Genomic DNA, 18006 nt, shown 5'->3' on the forward strand with positions numbered 1-18006 from the left:
TAGGCCAAGTAATCTCTTCCCATAGCAGTATTCACTGGACAGGGGGAGGAAACCTCTGCAAAGATGCATTCTTGGTGATCCAGTTCTGTGCAGTGTGGATGGGAAGCGTTGTGCCCCCCCATGGAATAAGCTGCATGGATAAACTTATGTATTCTCAGGAATATCTGTGGAATATGGAGTAAATACAGTGCATATCCCTACAGATTACCTGGTAATTGTATTTAATTGCCATTTAATGTGTGTCCTTGTTTAAAGATGAACTCTGTAGGAAAGTTGTTGGGTTTTTTCCTGCTTGTTTTTTATATTAGAAATATCATGTGTTGGAGTCACTTGTTTTGCTAAAGGACCTTCTAGAAGACTAGGGAATTAAGTGGGATAGTGATATCACCAGATGTGTTGAAACTTTCCCAACCCTCAGTTTAGGGGAGATTGGGGTTCTCACAGAGACAGCTTGTATCCCAGCTGTTTAATGTTAGGAGCTAGAATTAAAGAAGTTTTAATTAAAACAAAACTTTAAGAGAAGTCTGACTCAATGTCCCCTCCTTCCCTCATCTAAGTCATGGGAAAGCTGCAGCTCAGGTTTCAACCTAATGTGATGTCACAGTTCTTTTCCAGTTCTTCAAGAACAAAGGGTCCTTCAGAAAAACAGGAAAATCAAGGTCTGATGTTTCTGTTTATACAAACAAGCTGTAACAAATCCCTGAACAAAATCCTTTTGTTTGGAAAAACACTAACGGCTTGTCTACATGAACAGTTAGTTCATGACAAGTTGAGATGTGAATATACCCTCACTAGCCTGAGGAGGACTAACTCTCCATATGGATCCCTCTGACATGCATTAACGCTCTTTGATCTAGTTGAAAGCTCTTTGATCTAGTCCTCTTTGAAACAGGCTAGATCACTGCACATTAACGAATTGTTAATGCATATCGGCATGATTTACATGACAGCTAGTCTGCAGCAGGCTAGTGTGGGGTGGATTTACACTCTTGCTTGCAGCAGACTAAATGTGTGTGTAGACAAGCCCTGAGACTTGAATTTTCAAAGGAGTTTAAGGGTATTTGGTGCTGAAATCCCACTAGAATTCAATGGCAGTTTGGCAGCTAACTTTCTTAGGTTCCTTTGAAAATTCCAGCCTAAGATTGACCTTATGCATTATAAAGGAGAAAAAAAGGAGAAGTAGAGAGTACAAACTTTGTGTTTGTTTGTTTGTTTGTTTTATTTTGTAGTTCACCTTTGAACCACAAAATAAAATGTATTTACAATGTAATTAACAGTACTTAACCTGTAAACATCAAGTATGTATGTATCCAACCTGTAAACAAGAATGTGACTCAAATGGTCAACAGTTGCCATACTGATAGTTTTACATTACTTTTGTGCCCTGTAAATTAAACCATAATTGCATAGTCTAGAACATACTGGTTCTGATATTCATCAATGACAATAAGATCAGTGTTAGTAAGAAAATGTTTATTAGATTTTGATTTGCCAATAAATAGTTAAATTCTAATTCATAATGGTTTATGGCAAAGATTACAGCAGCTTTATGTAAGGGGACTGTTGTCCCCTTACTAAAACTCAGTGAGGGGGGTTTGGTTGCTAGCTCCCAGTACCAAAAGAAAGGGGAAGGGTCGATGGGAAATCAGGAACCTCAGACTGACTGTCCCCAGGAACAATGGGGAGAGGCCAATGCTCCAGGTCAGCCTGATTGACAGGGCGGGCAGGCTAATCAGAAGGCCAGCATGGGTCCTGTCCTCCGTGTAAGCTGGAATTGCCTGAGTCAGACAGAGTGGGGCTGAACTAAGGAGAAAGAAGGGGCCCAAGCTGAGCTGAGGAGCAGATCCTGTGCTGGGAGCAGAGCTGCAGCCACAGAGCCAGAGACATAGCCCAGGGAGAGCAGATCCTGCGCTGAGAGGAGGGCTGGAGCCGCAGAGCCAGAGGGGTCAAAGAAGCAGCCCAGGGGGCTGGAGGCAGAGCAGCAGCAGCATCACTGCTGAGGCAGAGTGGAGCCGAAGCTAGAACAGTGGAGCTGGAGCAGTCTGGAGCCGGGTGCGGTGAGCAACTGGGGCCAGCCAAGGGGAGACCCTGGGCAAAGGGCCCAGTGCAGAAAGACACCCCCAGCCAAGGGTCCTTGTAGGGCAGACCGGGAGGGGGTTCTTAACCCGACAGGGGTCTGATGCTGGGAAGAAGGGTCCCACCACCCAAAGCCTGGAGGTGTGTGGCCACCACCAGAGCAAGTGTCCAACCCACAGCATCCCTGCAGCACAGCCAGGGCCTGAGAAGGAGGCCTGGGACCTACAAGAAACAAACTGTGAACTGCCCTGTCGTTCCAGAGACACTGTTTGTAATGTTCCCTGCCACAGAGCGGGGTGATGTGTTTTCCTTTAACCTTTCCCATTTTTCCTTATTCTTTTTTAAATTAATTGCTGATTAAATAAATTGTATTTGCTTTAAATTGTACAAAATGATCAGTGGGTCAGGGAAGTGTCCAGTGCAGAGAGAGTACCCCAGAGTGGGGACACCCTAGCCCCTGTCCTAGGTGACCACAGCAAGGTTGGGGGTTGAGCCCCCCAGGAATCCTGGGCCCAGCCTTGCTGGCGTTACGAGGACTCTGCCAGACAGGAGAGTGGAAGGGGAGTCCTCGAGGGCAGGCAGGCCTCTGGGTAAAGAAGTAGGAGCGAGGACTCAGATCCTTCTGCTAGCCCATTTCACCGGGGTAGTGCAGAAGCCAGGAAAGTTCCCCACAATAGCAGGACCATTCCCTCGCTGACATTTACCACAGCCATGTGTGGTAGTACAAAAGGAGCCACATAGGCTTTTAAAAGGGGACGACTACTTCAAATACTAGGAAGCTGTAATAGGCTTATAGTATTTGTATTCATTCTGTAAAGTAAGAATCTGAAATCTACTTTCCTCAGGTGGGAATGTTTGACGTCCTAGTTGGTTAGATTTCTGTTCTGTTGGTTTAGTAATACTCCATCTTTACCACATTGGAATAATGATCGTTTTTAGTATTTGTATAGTGCTTTACATTGTAAAAGCAGTCTACAAACCTCAATTAATCTACACAATGTTCTTGTAAAGTATTATCTCAGTTTTATAGTGGAGACATAGAGGTAAAATGACTTGTATGAGGCCAAACAGTGGTCCTGATTCATCTCACAATTGTAATTATACTGACTTTAGTGTGGAGTGTAACTCTACCAACTTCAGTGGAGTTACTCCTAATTTACACCACTGTAAGTGGTAGGAGAATCAAGCTCAAAGAATGAGTGGCAGAGCCAGGATTAGGCTCTCCCCATTGTTCCTGGGGACAGTCAGTCTGCGGTTCCCGATTTCCCATCGATCCTTCCCCTTTCTTTTGGTATTGGGAGCTAGCAACCAAACCCCCCTCACTGAGTTCACTGGTTCACTTGGCTCCTAGTCTGAAGACCCATCGAAGTCCCAAATGCTTGGAAGTGGGACTAATAAAAATGGGTATCTACAGGAATTAATGTCTAAATGCCATAATTTGCACTGAAGATTAATAAAACTTTGGGTCCAAAGTTTAAAAACCCATCTCCCATGTTGCAAGTGCAATCAGTTGATAATGCAAATAATTGAGAGTGCAAATTATGGCTTTTAGGCATCTAATTGCATGATTTGCTGGTGCAGTCAGATAACTTCACATTTGAATGCCATAATTAGTACTTGCAATTGATTACTCTCACAAAATTAGTGTCAGGATTGAAGCCCCTTTTAAACTTTGGTCCATCAATTTACAAATTATTCAATATGTTGGTATTAAGGTACTGCCTAGATCACTTTGCAGTTGTTATCAAAGAATACAAAATACATACCTCTATTGAAGTTTCCGTACAGTGATATGTTTAACAACGCAATTCGAAAAAAACCCACATCCTGGAACTATGCTTGGCAAGGTGTCACCATGCCTCTGTGGGTCAAAACTGAGAATACCAAATTCATGACAAACTGCTGAGAAATAGGGCAGACACACCCAAAACTGATGGTTATTCTTTCATGAGATAAACCACACCAGCAACAGAAGTAAACTTCTGTCTCATCACACTGGCTAACAAGAAGTCAGACATGCAGCCTCCTTCAAGATTCCAGTCCTGGATTCAGTACCCAGACACTAGACTTAATGATGAGTGGTTATTTCAAACCAGTTTCATCAAACAAAAGGTTCTTCTGATCCTAAAGAACCAGCTACATACCGGGGTCAATATATAACTCATATCTTACCCAATAATCATGCTGTTGCCAATCCTTTAATATCTAATATCTAAAGGTTTAGTTCTAAAAAGAAAGAAAGAAAGGTGAGAGTTAAAATTGGTTAAAGGAATCAAATACATACAACAATTGCAAAGTTCTTGGTTCAGGCTTGTAGCAGTGATGGAATAAACTGCTGGTTTATGTCAAGTCTCTGGTTGCTTCCAAATCATTGGAAGGTCCTCAGTCCCTTGGTTAGAATGCTTCCATTAGTATAAGTCCATAGTCCAGGAAAGAGGCAAAATGGAGGACCTTCCAGGGCCTTTTATAGCTTCTGCCAATCTTTCCTCATAGGTCATGTTTTCTAGACCTTTAATCATTTTTGTTGCTCTTCTCTGGACTTTTTCCAGTTTGTCCACATCTTTCCTGAAATGTGGCACCTAGAGCTGGCCACAATACTCCAGTTGAGGCCTAATCAGCACGGAGTAGAGTGGAAGAACTACTTCTTGTGTCTTGCTTACAATGCTCCTGCTTATGATCCACTATGACCCCCAGATCCCTTTCTGCAGTACTTCTTCCTATGCAGTGCAACTGATTGTTCCTTCTTAAGTGGAGTACTTTGCATTTGTCCTTATTGAATTTCATCCTGTTTACTTTAGACCATTACTTTAGACCAGTTTGTCCAGATCATTTTGAATTTTACTCCTATCTTCCAAAGCACTTGCAACCCCTTCCAGCTTGGTATCATCTGCAAATGTTATAAGTGTACTCTCGGTGCCATTATATAAATCATTGATGAAGATATTGAACAGAACCAGACCCAGACCTGATCCCTGTGGGACCCCACTCGTTATGCCTTTCTAGCTTGACTGTGAACCACTGATACTTCTCTCCGGAATGGTTTTCCAACCAGTTATGTACCCACCTATAGTAGCTCCATCTAGGTTGTATTTCCCTAGTTTGTTTATGAGAAGGTTATGCGAGACAGTATAAAAAGCTAATGTCAAGATATATCACATCTACCGCGTCCCCCCTATCCACAAGGCTTGTTACCCTGTCAAAGAAGGCTATTAGGTTTGTTTGGCATGATTTGTTCTTGACAAATCCATGCTGACTGTTATTTATCACCTTATTATCTTCTAGGTGTTTGCAAATTGATTGCTTAGTTATTTGCTCCATTATCTTTCTGGGTCCTGAAGTTAAGCTGACTGATCTATAATTCCCCAGGTTGTCCTTATTTCCCTTTTGTGTAGATGGACACTATATTTGCCATTTTCTAGTTCTCTGGAATCTCTCCCGTCTTCCATGACTTTTAAAAGATAATCGCTAATGGCTCAGATATCTCCTCAGTCAGCTCTTTGAGTATTCTGGGATGCATTTCATCAGGCCCTGGTGACTTGAAGCCATCTAACGTGTCTAAGTAATTTTAGCTGGTTCTTTCCCTATTTAAGCTTCTGCTCCTACCTCATTTTCACTGGCATTCACTATGTTAGGTGTCCAATCGCTACTAACCTTTTTGGTGAAAACTGAAACAAAAACATCATTTAGCACTTGTTTGATTTCCACATTTTCTGTTATTGTTTCCCCACCACCACCGCCATTACTGAGTAATGGGCCTGCCCTGTCTTTGGTCTTCCTGTTGCTTCTAATGTGTTTGTAGAGCGTTTTCTTGTTACCCTTTATGTCTCTGGCTAGTTTAATCTCATTTTGTGGCTTGGTCTTTCTAATTTTGTCCCTACATACTTGTGTTATTTGTTCATAGTCATCCTTTGTAATTTGACCAATTTCCACTTTTTGTAGGACTTTTTTTTTGAGTTTCAGATCATTGAAGATCTCCTGCTTAAGCCAGGATGGTCTCTTGCCATGTTTCTTATCTTTCTTATGCAGTGGGATAGTTTGCTCTTGTGGCCTTAATAATGTCTCTTTGAAAAACCGCCAACTCTCTTGAACTGTTTTTGCCCCTTAGACTTGCTTCCCATTGGATCTGGCCTGTTGACTCACTGAGTTTGCTAAAGACTGCCTTCTTGAAATCCATTATCTTTATTTTCCTCTTTTACCTCCTATCATTCCTTAGAATTATGAACTCTACCATTTCCTAATCACTTTCACCCAAGCTGCCTTCTATTTTCAAATTCTCAACTAGTTCCTCCCTATTTGTCAAAATCAAATCTAGAACAGGCTTTTCCCTAGTAGCTTTCTCCACCTTCTGAAATGAAAAAAATGGTCTCCAATACCATCCAATAACTTGTTGGATAATCTGTGCCCTGCTGTGTTATTTTCCCAAGAGATGTCTGGATAGTTGTCCCCCATCACCATTAAGTCCTGTACTTTGGATGATTGTTAGTTGTTTAAAAAAAAAAAAGCCTCGTCCACCTCTTCTCCCTGGTTAGTTAGGTGGTCTGTAGTAGACCCCTATTATGACATTACCCTTGTTTTTTTACCTCTTTTATCCTTAACTCGAGACTTTCAACAAAGTCTGTCTCCTATTTCCATCTCAATCTCAATGGTCTCTGCATTGTCTTTCTATTGACTTGGCTTGTTCCTGTACTTTGAACACCCAGCTTCGACCACTGGTTTGCATGTGGACTCTGGCTATGATACTGATTCTGGTTTGACGACGGACTCTGATCTCAGTTTTGACCCTGGCCTGTCCCTGGATCTCACTTCCAATGTCATTGTTGGCCTAGTCCTGACCCTACACCCAGCTTCAACAGCCACACCAACCACTAGGCCTGATTACTGGGAGGCAGCGCCTGACATCACTTCTCACCTCATAGGGATGTTGTGAAAATAAATAAATTAATGTTTGTGAAGCACTCATATTATAGTGATGAGAACCAAAGAGAAGTTCATAAGGAAATGAATTCTGTCTTCAGAACAGGGTTTGGATAGTGTGCAGTGAATAAGGCTTGGGAGTCACACATTGAACAAGGACAAAACAAAATATTGACTATGCATCTTGTGCATTGAATGAAGCAGGAAAAATAGTATCAAACAGCTTTTTTTGGAGCTGCCTTATACTTACAGATTTAATATACCCTATTGACTTTAGTTTAAATGAGTCAAGTTTTTCTAACATGTCTGATTATATATAAAAATCATATAGTACAACTTTATATAGATGGGCTGTTTTTGCACCTGTTAATTATTAATGCTCTGATGATGATTTTTTAAAAATAAAAGATAAAGGAAAAATAGATCTGAATAATATATTTTATAATAAAAAACACTATCTTGCTAGGATTTGATTCTATAATTGTCTTTACCAAGGGAGTCCACTTATTCCTAAAGGATGCTCAGTATTTTTGTGAGGGAAAATGAAAAATGCAAGTGAAAAATAACCACCAGAGGGAGCCCATATTACCCCATAAATATGACATAATATTTTTTATACAAGCATAGCAGAGGATATTCCATCTTTATTTCAAGATGCAAACGTATGTGGTCTTCTTGAAAATTATTCCTAATAATTCCATGTATTTTAATTTTCTTCAAAGAGCTAGTGAAAACTTTTAATCAGATGCAGTATATTTTTGAATGCTCATAGCAAAGAGAAGACACTTATTGAATAAAAATGCAACCCTAGTAGGTTTGGGACAGTGTAAAATCCTATCTCCAATGAAGTCTGTGGAAATTTTGCCATCAGCTTCAGAGGAACCAGGATTTTACTCTCAGTGTCTTAAATTCAAGGAAATCATTTTATCCACCAGGCTACAAAATGTATAATTTTTGCCTTGAATATTTTTTAAAAGTTTTCAGGAGTTAACAAAGAAGGTGACGATGTGAACTTTTTGTGGTTTTCAGGAATCTGCAAGGGTCACACAAAGAGTGGAGACCTATATGGTACCTACAAGAAAAAAGTGTAACAACTAGTATTTCCAGAAGGAAAGGTGCAGGCTAGAGATGAGGGGCAAGCTGCTTCTTTGAGGGAGTTGTTAGATTTGAACTTTCTATCATATGGTGATGTGGAAGCAGATAGTTAAATGAGTTTAAGTCAAAGATAAATATATTTTTGGAAACCAAAAATCTAGTTAGGTCTGCTGTCTGAGTAGCAAGATATTGCATAAGGTAGAGAATGGAGTGATATATTTGTTTTTTTTAAATATCTCATGGGATTACTCTTGCTTTGCACAAATGTAAATGGGAGGATAATCAGGGCCAATGTGTCTAATGCCAATACTTTGGCCATCCTAAATTACTGATAAAACTGATGGTTTAGACAATCATCATCCTCAGGGCTCTTATAGAATGACAATTTCCAGTTAAAGTCTCAGGGTAGTCATGGTAACCAGAGGAAAAAATGCAAGTGTGGATTAAAAAAATGAGGACTTGATTCTCATTCATTACTTCGCAGTGTAAAGGGGACCAGAGCAATGTAAAGGGGCCTTAGTGTGAATGAGTATCACACCTCAGTGTCATGGAAGTGGTTTGCATTGTGTATGCAAGTGTTGTATGTTCTTGTTATGCTTTTTAACATAGAGGCTATGTTTGATAACAGAGAAACATTTTGAATATAATAGTTACTATGCCACTGTCATGGGGTTCACTCACCAATGCGGCACCTCCTGCTGGCCATCACAGGGCTTCGCTCTGCTAGCTGGTGTGCCTTCCAGGTAAGGTTGGCAAGTTGGGTTGGATGTATTTCTGAAGGTTTCATCACATGACATAGTCTTTAATTAAAGATTCATCTTTAATTCGTGGAGACTCCAGGACAATCCTAAAGGGTTGCCAACCCTACCTCCTGGTGGTGCCTAACCTGTCATCGTCACCTGCAAACCTGACTCAGTCTCAGTATTGCAGTATCTTCGCCTTCACTTAGCCCTCTGGCCATGTCACTGTCCATATTTTCCTTCTTCCAGGGGGAGGGAGGGGTGGTGGGAAGATCTTAGTTCTAGAGTCTAGCCACTTCCCCAAAGGTGAGTGGGGCGGGGGAGCAGGCCCACCCATTACTCCAGGTCCTGGCCCAGGGATCCTGAAGCTAGCAGCATCCCGCTGCCTCTCCTTAACTTCTCACTTATGTTGCTTCAAATTCCCTGGGCCACAAGAAGATCTCAAAACCCACGACTCTGTGTGACCAGCATGGCTAAAAGGTAGAATTTGTCACACCCGATGATCGTCAAAACTGTGTGCTGCTCTACACCAATGCTGCCATTGACACAACTGAAAGATTTCAGTGCTCATCTCCACATAGGAAACTTATCCATTTCTTGAAGAATATACCGCTATCCTAGCTGCTACGGATTCATCAGACTAGTAAGAAAGAAGACTGACTGCCATGTAGTCTTTGCTGTTCTGTTGAACTTAATGAACGGTGAGCTTGAAGTTAAGCGTGCACCTAACTGTTGAACAGGGGCCTTAATTTTTGTGGTGATCTGTTTTACTATGGCACAAAAAGCTCATTCCTTAAAAAAAAAAAAAAAAAAAAAAGGGCAGGGGGGAACAGAGAACCATGTTTTGGGACACCTAACGCATTACTGGGCAGTGTTTTGCACAGGTTGTGTCTTATTTTTGTAGTAACAATGTATTCACATCCACATAGCAATCCATATAATTATTTTAATACATTCACCAATGTGTGATCTGGTAGATATTAGGCACGTTGGTTCTGATGCATCAAAAGTCTTAATATGGGGATGGTTGTCCCCCCCCCCGCCATGCATTGTAATGTACTGTGGCTCATAGTTGTTAATACATCATGATTTATTTTAGTGTTTATACGTGTGATGTGTTGAGGACTATGTTGGAATTGCAAGCTATTGCTTTAAGAGCAGGGGGGAAGGGAAATGTTCCCTGGACCTGCTTGCAGACGAAAGGGTTCTAGAGCAAAGCGTACAAGCAGAGGAAGTTTGCAGACAGCCAGCTTAAAGCTGGGTGGCATGAGCTGCACCTCTCTGCCTGAGGGTGCAGCCTGTTTTTCTCTGTTTTGGGGTTTGTGTGTTATTGTTCTGAATTCTCAGAAGTAAAGTAGTGTTATGTTGTAACCTTCCAGCAAGAGAATTTGTTTTTTATTTTACTACTCTGTTTGTATGCCATGAAACATAACAATATGTAAATATTTTGTACCATAAACAGCAATTTTTTGTGTAGGGAGACCTGAGGAAAGTCCTTCACTTGGTTATAAATGGTCTGTTCTGTGGTTCTAAAGAAACAAAAAACATTCTAACCATGGTATTGTATTGGTCCCTTACAAGATGAAAATGGTAAAATTGTCAGTAATAATAGGGAAGAGGCAGAAGTGTTCAATAAACAATGCTATTCTGTATTTGGGAAGAAGACAGAAAATATATTCATATCATAAGATGATAAACATTCCTTTCCAACTCAGGAAGATGTTAAACAGCATCTACTAAAATTAGACATTTTTAAACTAGCAGCTCTGAATAATTTGCATCTGAGAGTTTTAAAAGCACTGGCTGAGGAGCTATCTGGACTGTTAATGTTGATTTTTCAATAAGTCTTGGAACTTGACACACATTAGATTAAAAAGATTGGATTAAAAACTGGCTAACTGACAGGTCTCAAAATGTAATTCTAAATGGAGAATCATCAAATGGTGTGGTTTTAATGGGGTCCTGTAGGGATTGATTCTTGGCCCTACTCTAGTTAACATATTTGTCAATGACCTGGAAGAAACCCTGAAATTGTTACTGATAATTTTACAGATAAGCTTACAAAGAGAAGGTTAAAGGATTACTTGATCACAGTCTATGTGGATACCTACACAACATTTTGAAGCCCATGGGAGCGAACCTTCCAGCCCAGGTTGACAAACTCGAGTTAGTGGGGCTCACACTGGTGCTCTAAAAATAGCTGTGTAGACAGCACTTGGAAGTTGTGGTTTGGGCTGGAGTTGGGCTCTGAAGTCCACCCCACTCCTTCGGCTTTAGAGCCTGAGCTCTAGCCTGAGCTACAACTTTCAAGTGCTGCCTGGTACAGCTGTTTTTCGAGTGCTAGTGCGAGCCCCCCGAGCTCAAATCTATTGATCCAGGCTGGGAGGCTCACTCCCGTCGGCTGCAAAATGCTGAGTAGACATATCCTATCAGGGTCTACCTGGGGAATAAAACTTTGCTAATGGGCTCTTCAATTTAGCAGACACAGATATAACAAGATCCAATGGCTGAAAGGTGAAGCTAGACAAATTCAGACTGGAAATAAGATGCATATTTTTAACAGTGAGGGTCTTAGCCACTGGAACAGTTTACCCAGGATGGTGGTGGATTCTCCATCACTGGACATTTTCAGATAAGGCTGGATGCTTTTCTAAAAGAGACTACTCCGTCAAACAGAAGTTGATTCAGAGAAGTCCTATGGCCTCTGTTATGCAGGAAGTCGGACTAGACGATCACAATTGTCCCTTCTGGCATTTTCTATGGATCTGTGAATGAATAACTGTCACTTGCCTGTGCACAGAATGTATTTTTGCTTTTTGTATGGATTGCTGTCTCACATGCCAGACTTTCTAATATAAGCTCTGATTTAACCTGCAAAAGTGTACACTTTCCTTGTACCATATTTTCTTGTACAGATAGGGCATTTGCACTTGGAAAGGGCGTGAAATCCTGGCCCTGATGCCAATGGGAATACAGAATATCTACATGGGCAAGTGTTTATATACTCACATGAAAAACTTGAATATATGTTTGTGTCAAGCTTCTGAGTTTTGAAATTTTGGCCCTTAAGGATATGGTTTCAGAGTGATCTATACAACTTATTCTTCCCACTTCAGTTTATCAATAATACTATATATTCTGAAGGAACACATTTCCTCAATCATTTCAATTATATATATATATATATAAAAATCAGGAAAATTTGGATCCATAAAATAGATACACTGTACCATGCATCATCTCAATAATATAAATAAATCCTTCAGAAACAAACATATAAACAAATAAAACTATTCTCCCAAAATAGCGACTAGTAAATAAAAGGTCAGCTGATATGAAATGAATAGTCTTCTTCAGAGACAGAAGTATTGCCGGACTGCTGCCATGTATTGCATAATGAAAACATTGTGTTCTGATATTTTATGCCATTCGATGAGACTGCTGGAAATAATTCAGTTAATTTCTGTAGTAATTCACCTTTTGTGTAATAGTTATTTAATTACATACCCTTTCCCACGAGTTTAAGATTAATTAACAGAACCAAGTCTACTCTTCTAAAGCAAGTCACTGAACATATTTATTTGCATTCAGAAGGTTTTGATTTATTTTAAAGTACAAGAAAATGGCAATAATAAGTAATATTGCCATTTTGTTGAGAAATCTATATTTTGTGAAATTAGGCTATGATTTTTTTTTAGTTTTCTGAAACTTCTGCTTTTTGTCAATTTAATGTAATTGCATTTAGGACCCAATCCAGCTCCTAGAGAAGTGAATGGAAAGGCTCCTATTGACTTCAGGGGGAGATGGATTGTCCCTTAGGCCTGGAGTATACTACAGATAGGTGAACATAGGTTGCCTTGCATCGACCTACTTGTGTGTTTATCTATGCTCAAATTTATCACCGGCTAACATAATGGCTTTGTTACAGCAAAGTAGTAAAACCACCTCCTGGAATGGCGTGAAGCCATGGCTCATCTCCTGAGGTCAATAAGGTGCAAGTGTAGACACTGCATGACCTATGTTGACTCTAACGGTCCTTCAGCAGTTGTCCCACAATGCCCCATTCCCTGCAACAGTGACTGCTTGGGTCACAGTTGGAAACTAAACTGCCCTGGGGTCATGGAGACTGGAAGTCTCTCCCCATGTTAAAACTTCCTGTGTATTTTTGAAATTCCTTTTGCTGATTGCCCACTTGCACATCTAGCAATTCTCCCTTGCTATGTGCAACTGCCCAACCAACCATGCCAGCTCCATGCACTAGACATGCTCCGGCCTGGAGTAGACATGAATTATGGGCTCTCCAGGGACTGTGAGGAGAAGAGGTTGTGCAAGCACAGCTACAGACTAGCTGGAGAAACATGGACATCTATGAAAACATTGAATGGGAAATGCAGGCAAAGGGGTATGATAAAGATCAGCAGCAGACATGCCAAACCTGTGGAAAAAATGCAGAAATTGGGCTTGTTTTTGGCTTAATTGGCTTGTGAGTTGCTCATTGGCTAGTTTTTGGCATGTAGCTTGTTGCTTGTTTGGCTTGTTGCTTGTTGTAGCTTGTTGCTGCTTTTTTTTTGATTGGCTCCCAGCAAATGAGGGCAAGCAGGGGCAACGGGGCGGAAAGAGTCAGGGGTGCACAGTGGCCCACCACAGTCCCAGACAGCACGCCGGCGGGATCTAGTCACATACAGTGATGGGGTCCTAAGGGATTGGCTTGTTTTGGCCTTGTTTTGAAATGAGATTAGCTTGATTTTTGGCATATTGTGAAAGTCTGGGTGCCTATTTACCGCATGAAAGTTGGCAACTGTGATCAGTAGTAGTGCCACTCAGACTAAGGATGTGCTAGGCATAAGACGAGGTCAGGAAGGCCAAAAAACTATCTGGTGTTGAGCCGCAGACCTGCTGCTTTTACTACTGCTTGCCATACTTGGAGACCCCCCACCAACACCCTGCAGATCACCATGGATACCTTGGAGGAGCTCAAGACAGAGATTCCTGTAGTGAACAGGGAGAAGATTGGGAGGGTGGGGGGCACTAGCCATGTCAGAAGCCACGACCTGTTTGAGACTCCACCACAGTGCAGCCAGTTCCAGCAGCCAAGCATGGACCAGCCCAATGACAGGAAAGGAAACTCGGGTAAGTGTGTGCATGCAATTTTTCCTTACAATGTTCAAATTTAAAGATGCCTTCAGCCCATCCCCAAGTTAACAAGACACAGGTATTAACTTATCATTATTTTACTCAACTTTTGTGAAGATACTCTGCAGTTTTCTTCCAACAGTTTCTGGGGTTGGCTGCCTTATGTTTTCCTCCATGTGGGACACTTTCCTGTGCCACTCCATGAGTTCAGCAGGTACCATTGCAGTAAACAGGCTAGCAGCATATGGGCCTGGGCAGCTTCAGGATGTCAGTAGCAGCTCTCTGTGCTTTTGTTACCCTCAGGAGTGAGTTATCTGCCAAAAGCACCACTGCCTGTGGAAAACAGTGCCAATATTCATTGCCCTCTACTGGTATTTGTGGACCAGGGACCAAAATTGTATTGCTTCATGAAATTGAAATTCCTTCCACCCCTTGCCCGTGGTGGGCCATATTCACTGTGGCTGGGCTGGAGGGCGGTGTTGTGCTGAGGTGTTGCAAAGATGAAATGCCAATAAACATGTGTTGTTAAATATTTTTATGGGACAAAGGGAAGGGAGTTTTGAAACTTGTCTTTCCCTTTCCTCTGTGACTGGAACGATAAAATGATACATCTATCTGTTTTTATCAGCTGCTGTTGTTGTGGCCTTAAGGGGTGCTCCTTCCATGACCTCTCTATTCCTACCATTCCATGTTTGTCTATGTGTGAAAAATACTAACTGGGGTGAAAACACAAAAACTGAGAGAGATAGCCAAAATGCAAGAAAGCCAAGCAGCTGTCTGTGAGCATGGTGTATGACCCTGGAAAACACTAGAGAGAGAGTGTGTATTTGGGGTCTGGGGTTGACTAAAGAGAGTTGGAGCTATAAGCTAAAATAATATTCTTTTGTTTCTGGTTCCTCCTATGTTCAGAGAAGCAAAGACTGGCACATTCCTTGTAAATAAACAAAATTGCATCAAAGAAAATACCAGACTTGATCATCAGTTTCTACCCCCTACTGGAAGACAAAGCTCCCAAAATTTGACAAGCCACTTGGTTCGAAAAAGGGGCAACTAAATGACAATCAGGGGTCCCATGACAAGAAGTGGATTTTCCTTTTCACTTCAGAAGGTTCTACAGGAATTACTTGTGGCACTCAGTCAATGGATCCACTGTCATGAAGCTCTTGGCATTTACAATTATTTTTCAGTTATTACTGTGACTGTACTTCAAAGTTGACTGCCTAAAAATAAATTATGAAGGGAACAGAATGTGAAGGGGAGAACAACCGCAATGGGAAATCTAAATAATATTTGTTAGTTGATGGAAAAAATTTATGTTGTATAAAACAGAGGCAAAACCATGTTATTTTCCAGGACAACTACACATATTACAGCTCAAAAGATAATTGCAGGAACTTTAGTAACTTCATGTAGTTCATATCTCTTGGTAAGGATTACAGAGATGTAATGACAGTAAAGAAAAATTTAACACCTGATTTTGCACTCCCATTGAAGTCAATGGGAGATCAATGCATGTAAGCCTTGCAGAATCCAGGCCCCAGTGCAGCAGAGCACTTAAGCACATACTTAATTTTAAGCATGTGTTGAAATTATTTGTTTAATCTGGAGCAGTACTTAAACTCAGAAAAAGAAATGTTAGGTTAGAATATGTTACAATTGTTACAATCCTAATAGAGCTCTCCCTTGCGGATGCTCACCACTATACCACTATATTACACCCAAACCTTGGATTTCGCCTGAGTTTAGGCTGGCTAGTTTGGGACAGAGTCCAGTCACTATCATAAACTCTGTAGTTCTAGACACATTTGTGGGATGCAGATCCTCTGTCTAACACTCCTTCCTCACATATGGGACTCTGCAGGCCAACAGCACAGGTCCTAAAATTAATATTGCCCTCCCAAGCCTTCTCATTAGCAATTGCACGCTTCTCAGAGTTCCACTGAAACTGTGGACTCTCTGGATTACTGTTTCATCCTTCAGAGAGTATGGGACAGTTAAACAAGGGAGAGACAGCTATCACAAAACAATTCCTAAACACTTTACTCATAGACAAAGCAAAAGAGATATACAGGTCTATGGAAAAATAACAAACACCTGCATGGAAATTCCTGCTTCCAGTGTCTTCACAACTCCAGGACCCTTTTTGTTTTGGTCCTTTTTTTCAGGGTCCCAGGATCCTCCTCTCTTCCTTCTTTTACCCAGTATTGTCTTCTTGTTTGAGACAGTGAGAGAGTGCCCTTGCTAAAAATGAGATGTCAGCTCTAATGTAAAAAAGAAAGTAAGTTTATCTTCGTTGCTGAGAAAATCTTGAAAATGGGAACACTAAAGGCTCAGAAACCAGAAAGCAAATATAAAGAATCCCAACTTTATTATTTTTAAAATTTCATTATTTTAAAGCCAGTCATGTTATTTTGGGACCTGATTCTTGATTTTTGAATACTTGAGGTTGACAGTACTCAAGGTATGTAGCAAAATCCATAAACCTATGCCTTGTGAGGCTGCAACATTATCGTTTTTCTTAAATAATGGTGACTTAAAGAAAAAATTGATCTTTTCTGCATGTAATTTAAAAGGAATAGTTTTTCTTTAAGACACTGTTTAAAAAAAATCAGGCCAATCAAAAATGAGTGGTATGGACCTCGGCCACTAAGAGACCAACCCTGCAAAGTACTGAGTGTATGCTATAACATGCTAAATATCTTCAACTCACAATGAAGTTAGTAAAGTGAAAGCAAGCCACTGTCAGTTAAAATTTTGGGTGCTCCATACCTTATGGAGTTGAACCCTGAGTAGCCAAGGTGGACCTAAAGACTTACCAACAGTATGTTGGGGGCATCCATTCCCACCTGCAAAAGTCCACAGTTATGTTTGCAAATGCATGCTCCTTGTATATTGCAGGGGCTCTGTTAGAGGCCCATTAAAAACCTGGCCCTCAATATAATAGTCTGTGTGTGTGTGTGTATGTGTAAGAATATATGAAAATGAGAAGGTATATGGAAAAATAACAATGAAAGAAGACAGAGACTGTACCCAGTTCGTCGTTTGGAAGGCAAACTTCTACAAGCTGTAGTCATTATTTAAAGTTGTTCTGCACTGCAGTTATTTTATTCTTTGTTCACCCAGGAATTGAACATAACAAGCTGCAGTGGTCCTAGATTGCGAGGGGACACAATTCTTCTCCATGCAAGCACCTTTTGCAGCCAGCTGATATCCGTGGATATAAGCTGGACAGGGGCTACTGATTTAGGGGTCATTGCTCTAGCAGAAGCTTCTTTAAGGTAAAACACTTAACACCTCCCCACTTTTCCACCTGCTTGTTTTACAGCAATAGGTATACATTTCTCCTGTGGATCTGCTTATCTGTGCAAAGTAATGAAAAAGATCAATTGTATTCATTGGGCATGATTCACTTCTGTGCCAAAGCTCTGCTCAGTGGGGAGGAACTGAAGGGGGCCAGGAGTGGGTTCCAGCTCTGGTTCCCAGGTCAAGCCACAACCTTGGTAGAGTTAGAGATTCTTCCTAGCAGCTCTAACGTGTGCCACTGATGCAGGCACTATAGGTGTAACAGAACAGAGCTCTGCCATGGACCCCTCCCTGCCTGGCTCCAAAAAGTCCCTGACTGCTCCCTGCATTGGGGGCGAAGGAGGAGACAGTAGGCACAGGGACTGGAGCCAACACACTTGTATAATTTGGGAGTTCCTCTGAGATGGAATTTTTCTGCTGGACAGATGCAGCCAGTTTCTAGCCCCTTTATGTCTCCTAAGTGTCAGAAGGGCAACAGGACAAATACAAGTGTGGTGTAACTTCTTTGAAGCTGATGGATTTAAACTAGGGATGATTTTTTTAAATATAGAGAAATAACTGTCATTTTACATTTCAGCCTCCAGGGCCTTTCTGCTAATGGATGCCAGCTGACAGATGATGCTATAAATGCCGTGGTTGAAAAGCATGGGAAAAGGTAATTTATATTCACACAATGATCCTGCATTGAGATATTAGCATTTTGTGGTAGTTATGCTATTATTCTTTGGTTTGTTAATAGCTCACA

At 41.1% G+C, this 18006-nt stretch overlaps 1 protein-coding gene across 1 annotated transcript in view; it reads left to right on the forward strand.

Annotated features, from left to right (window-relative positions):
- LOC311520862 (uncharacterized protein) overlaps window positions 1-18006 on the forward strand; it is a 113255-nt gene that overhangs the window by 51930 nt on the left and 43319 nt on the right. Inside the window, exons 8-9 of the mRNA XM_084628731.1 lie at window positions 17082-17236; window positions 17839-17916. Coding sequence (XP_084484857.1) covers window positions 17082-17236; window positions 17839-17916 — 233 coding nt within the window. The remainder of the gene's footprint in view (window positions 1-17081; window positions 17237-17838; window positions 17917-18006) is intronic.

The sequence above is a fragment of the Lepidochelys olivacea genome, assembly GCF_965140295.1.
Source record: "Lepidochelys olivacea isolate rLepOli2 genome assembly, chromosome: 5".
Classification (NCBI taxonomy): domain Eukaryota; kingdom Metazoa; phylum Chordata; order Testudines; family Cheloniidae; genus Lepidochelys; species Lepidochelys olivacea.